We start from the raw sequence: 5354 nt of genomic DNA on the forward strand, positions 1-5354 counted from the left end.
TGTGTGTGTGTGTGTGTGGTGGGGGGGTGCACTTGCGTTTGTGTTTGAGGGTGGCAGAGAGAGAGGAAGGGAAGGTGAAAGGTGGATTAGTGCAGGTAATGTTTGCAGATGTTCTTGGATTGCTGCTTTCTCACTTTTTAAATACATTTCAATGCAAAATTGCAGTTACATTTCAATCAAATATATTCATATTCTAAATGCTTTGAAATATTATATATTAAATATAAAACTAAATATATGCAAGAAGGGGTCGATGCTAATGAATATGTTTTCTTTATAAAAGACAGACTGTTCCACTAAAATGCAAACAGGCATAACATATCTACACACACACACACACACACACACACACACACACCTGTATGAATTGTGGTGTGAGGTCAGCTGTTAGGAGCCAGTCCTCCAGTCTCGGATATCCACACAGAGCTTCAGGTCTCTCCCTCTCTGGTACCCTCTGCTTCCACTGCAGCTGGGTCCACATGTAGTGGGTCAGCTTCACCTGTAGGGGAGGCCAACATAACACAGACTGCTTAACAAACTGACGCGTCATGGAACCAGCAATTCACTAGCAGAAACACCATTACATTACACATGTCATTTAGCTGATGCTTTTATCCAAAGCGTCTTCCTACAAAAAATAAAGATCTGGTGGTTCACTGTGTCAAAGGCACAGAAAGGTCAAGAAGGATGACGACGGAAGAGAGAGAGGTTGTTCTGGCTATGTGAAGTTGCTCAGGGACAGCAAGGAGGGCAGTTTCTATTGAGCGGCCAGCCATGAAGAAGACTGGTGGGGATCAAGAAGGTTGTTCTCGTGGAGATAGGTAAAGAGTTGATTTTAAATTGCATGCTTAAAAGTTTTGGATAGAAATGGAAGAAGGGAGACGGGTCTGTAGTTATTTACCTCAGACGAGTCAAGTGTTGGTTTCTTTGAGTAGCAGGGTCACTCAATAGACTGGAGAAGGTGAGAAAGGATAGGATCAAGGGGGCAGGTGGTTGGGCGGGGGAGGTAATCAAAGTAAGATTTTGATTCAGAACTAGAGGGGTGAAAGAGGAAAGAGTACTGGATGTGGTGGATGGTAAGATGATTTAAGGAAGTGTGTTGAAGAATGAAGAGTGTATGTCATCTTTTTTTTTTTTTAAAGTAGTTGACAAAGTGGGTTGGTAGGAGGGAGGTGGACTGGGGCAATCTATGAGGTTAGAGAAGATGGGAAAAAAAATTGGGGTTGGAGAAAGAGGATTCAATTTTGGTTTGATAAAAAGAGCTTTTTGCTCCAGAAATAGAGGCAGCAAAGGAAGAAAGAAGAGATTGATAGGTAAGCAGATCATCTGGGTGTTCAGATTTCCCCCGTTTCCTTTCCGCTGCCCATTTAGATCTTTTCAGCACACACGGAGTCAGATAACCACGGACCTGGGGAGGACTTGCAAGTCTGCCGTGATGTAAGAGGGCGGAGAGAGTCAAGGGAGAAGGATAGAGTAAAGAGGAGAATATTTTTGGCAGCACTAGCATGAGTAAGAAAGAGTCAAATGAAGGGAGGGTTGATAAAGTAGATAATGCCGTAGGAAAGAGAGAGTGAACTAATATTGCAGTGGACAGGTATAATATCGCGTGAGATATAGTTGTGAGCCTGGGAGAGATTAGGAGATGAAGAATTGGTCTGAGGTATGGAGTGGAGTAACAGCGTGGTTGGATGTAGAGTAGTTTCTGGTGAACAGGAGATCTAGATTGTTGTCAGCTTTGTGAGTGGGTGGGGAAGGCGAGAGTGAGAGGGCAAAAAAAGAGAGAAGATGTAAAAAGGCAGCTGACTTCTCTTTCTGGATGTTGGCATTGCCCAGAAGTACCAGCTGAGGGCCAGTTTCAGGGATGTTCGAAAGAAGGACATACAGCTCTTCCAAAAACTCTCCCAGAGGACCTAGGGCCTGTTGCACAAAAGTAAAATAAAGATATCCAGGATAAATGAAAAAGCGCAGCTTAACTTAGTGTGATATGCTCATCGCGGCTTAATTGGTTTGCACGTTTGCCGGGCCGGGATGAACAGGTGAAGCTATGTCAAGCCAGGTGGAGATAGCTGGGATAAGTGAACGTTCACGGCTTTCTCAAATAGACCACGGTATCGATCACAGATTTACTGATGCAGAATTGAGAAGTTGCATGCGCCATATGTTTCACCCAATAAGCAGCTTCTATGGAAAGTAAGGAGGAGGTGAAGCATATAATATGCAGAAAGGGAAATACGGCTCTTATCAAACGGAGAGAAAAAGCCCAACATAGCGGACCGACTGAATGTGTGAGGGTGTAAAAATATCTACTTAGCCTATAGTCACTCCACATTTTTACAAAGTTGTAGGCTACACTGTGTTTTAATTGCTTTAAATATGCTAGTTTCATGTTTCTGTTTTATGTGATAAATGTGCTGGTTTTAATGTTAAGTGTCTTTGACTAGCCTACCATGTAAAGCACTATATAAATTAAATGTATTATTATTTAGCCTTTGCCTCAAAAGTGAGAAGACGGAATTAATGATCCTCGGTAAATGGACCCTAAGGACTAGGCTTAATTTCAAACCCTTATTCACAACGTGAGAACATGTTTTACAACCATATGCAGAAATCTCTATGAGCTACTGTATATCTAATTCTTTGTACAATTTATCTTCATACAAAACAATCAGAAAGGGACAACAACTAGACAACTAGACTACGCTGTGAACATATGTGTAAAACAATGTTAATTTTTTTAATTCTTCTGACAAGTGACCGCACCAAAATAAAAAGATAAAGAAGCATTGTGATATTCCCTGTGTGATGAATGTAAACTACACTACATACGTAGTGTATATAGGCCACATTATTGGTCCAGTGATGTGAGACTAATTGAGAAGGTTATGAAACCAATATAAGCTATATTAAAGGCAGCCTCGATACAGTACCGTCCCACTGGGAAAAGCCCCACTTCGCATCTGGGTGCCAGTGCAACCATTCCTAACCATCTAAACAACTGTAGTAGGGTTTAAATTAAACTTGCAAAAACAATAGTGACAAGTAGGATAATGCATGTTAATAAAATTAAGCAGAACACATGCAGAAGACAACGGAATAACTGTTAAACGTTTATTTCGGATCAGACGGCAGCTGATTTGACACATGAGACTCCAGGATTAATCTTAGCCTGGCTGTTAGCCTGCTCTGGACCAGGCTAGCCATAAAGAATAAATCTCCATGTTTACCTGGCTGGGTTTAATTCAATCTGGTTTTGTGCAATAGGCCCCTGGTGGGTGGTTGATAACAACAATGATTAGTTGTACCCGATGAGTTATGGTAACAGCATGAAGTTCAAAAGAGGGTGGAGTGAACTGTGGAACTTGGGGTTAATGAGTAGGCCTGTACCCCCACCCCTACCAGTAGGTCTGGGTGTGTGGGTGAAGGAGTAGGCGGAAGAGAGAGCAGCAGGGTTGGATTTGTTGGTTGGTGTAAATCAGTTCTCAGTGAGAACAAGGAAGTTAAGGGATTGCAGGCAAAGCCAGAGATGAACTCAGTGTTGTAAATGTAAATGTGCTGTATTTATATAGCGCTTTTCCAGTCTTAACAACTGCTCAAAGCGCTTTTACATCTACAGGAGACATTCACCATTCACACACATTCATACACTGTGGCCGGGGCTGCCGTACAAGGTGCCACCTGCTCATCAGATAAACATTGACGCACATTCACACTCCGATGCGCAGCACCGGGGGCAACTCAGGGTTCAGTGTCTTGCCCAAGGACACTTCGACAATGACTGCAGCGGCGGGGATCGAACCACCAACCTTCCGATTGGAAGCCAACCGCTCTACCACTGAGCCACAGCCGCCCAGTGTTGCGAGTAGCAGACTTGCAGTTCCACAGGCCCCCTGCGACAATGTGTTGAGTGTGAGTGGAACGGTTGGGATAGGTAAGAAAGGTCGGATTGCGGACATGTTAAGAACTTATAAGTGGTTTGTAGTATCTCCGAGAGGATACACAAACAGAAATAGAGAGGCAGCACATTTCCAGATTAAAACACTGAGCAGTGTATGTAAGATATCTGATATCAAGAGGATATCAAGTCAACTTCCCGCTTAGCCTCCCACAAAGACACCTGAGATGACTCCTTTGTCTTTGCCTTCCAAGTCTTTGTCTGACTACAATGTCCTCCCAAGTAGGAGTATAGTTACTTGACAGAAATTAGACACACTTCCGTGTTGTTACATACTAAATGTATTCCCAAACAGTTGGTATTGTTTAAGCTGGGCCATATGGAGAAAATATCACAATATTTTTTACAAAATACATCAATGTCAATATCGCAGTGATATTGTAGAGTTGACTATTGGTGTTTTCACAAAGTATTAACACAATGAGAGTTTAGGTAAATAATCATCGATAATGTAAAAAGGCAAAACAATAGAACAGCTAGAAAAGTCTGGTAAATTCAGAAAATCCCATCACTTCACTATAATGTAGACTTTAAACCAATGACAAGACAAGACTTGTGTCATATCACAAATTAGAATATCCATAATTTAAGATGATATCTAGTCTAATATATCAATATAATGGCAATGTATTTTCCATTTTGTTCATTTAGTGTTTCTACATCTGGAACTAATAGCTCAGGTCTTTATTTCAAGCTCTACGTGAGACACTAACTTAAGTTACAGGACACATCATTTCAAAACAAACCTTGCCCTGCTTGTTTTATGAACCATAAATGTCAAGTGTAGCGTGAGAAAGCAGTAGTGAGAAATTAGACTTTAGTGTGAGAAAATCCCCCGACTGTGGTGGTCTACACCCGTCTGCTGTTAAACCGTCAAACTGTCAAAGTAAGTGTGACGCAGCCTCATGAGCCGGAATGAAACTGCTTGTACGTTTATGAAGGCTGATGGATGCTATTCTGACACTGAGGCTAATCATTCCTGATAGAACTTTTGAAACCTGTCATTTTTAGACAACTTTTAGGACTATCATGGCACTAAGAGTAATCTTTACTGACACGTAGGCTACACAAATATATTATTTCATAAATATTGTAGCAGCTCATTTCATGCAGAGGGAGGAGACTTCACTGCAGATTTCAGATTTTGTCCAATCCTTCCACACTAATGTGCAATGATTTCTCAGAAAACTCCTGAAATAATTAACTGATGGGAAAGGAATGTAACGATCAGGCTTCTCCACAGAGATTTATTATCTAAAAGAGTAGGAAAAAATGTAATTCTTGGTCAATGTGAGACATTTTCATCTGTGGTCAACACAGAGTGAATATCTACACTCACCGGCCACTTTATTAGGTACACCTGTCCAACTGCTCGTTAACACTTAATTTCTAAGCAGCCAAT

The 5354-nt window shown here is 41.5% G+C and overlaps 1 protein-coding gene and 2 long non-coding RNA genes across 4 annotated transcripts in view; 1 reads left to right on the plus strand and 2 right to left on the minus strand.

The window, feature by feature from the left end:
- LOC117941671 (kinase suppressor of Ras 1-like) overlaps positions 1 to 5354 on the minus strand; it is a 66334-nt gene that overhangs the window by 47008 nt on the left and 13972 nt on the right. For both annotated transcript variants that reach the window (XM_034866675.1, XM_034866674.1), the window contains exon 2: positions 359 to 499. In XM_034866675.1, the coding sequence (XP_034722566.1) occupies positions 359 to 499 (141 nt within the window). The remainder of the gene's footprint in view (positions 1 to 358; positions 500 to 5354) is intronic.
- The window catches only part of LOC117941683, a 14585-nt gene continuing 11311 nt past the window's right edge, over positions 2081 to 5354 (minus strand). The window contains exons 2-3 of the long non-coding RNA XR_004655951.1: positions 4824 to 4830; positions 2081 to 2093 (exon numbers count right to left, since the gene is read on the minus strand). This is a non-coding gene — a long non-coding RNA (uncharacterized LOC117941683). The remainder of the gene's footprint in view (positions 2094 to 4823; positions 4831 to 5354) is intronic.
- Positions 3362 to 5354, plus strand: part of LOC117941687 — a 19753-nt gene continuing 17760 nt past the window's right edge. The window contains exon 1 of the long non-coding RNA XR_004655955.1: positions 3362 to 3372. This is a non-coding gene — a long non-coding RNA (uncharacterized LOC117941687). The remainder of the gene's footprint in view (positions 3373 to 5354) is intronic.

Source organism: Etheostoma cragini, chromosome 3, assembly GCF_013103735.1.
Source record: "Etheostoma cragini isolate CJK2018 chromosome 3, CSU_Ecrag_1.0, whole genome shotgun sequence".
NCBI lineage: Eukaryota > Metazoa > Chordata > Actinopteri > Perciformes > Percidae > Etheostoma > Etheostoma cragini.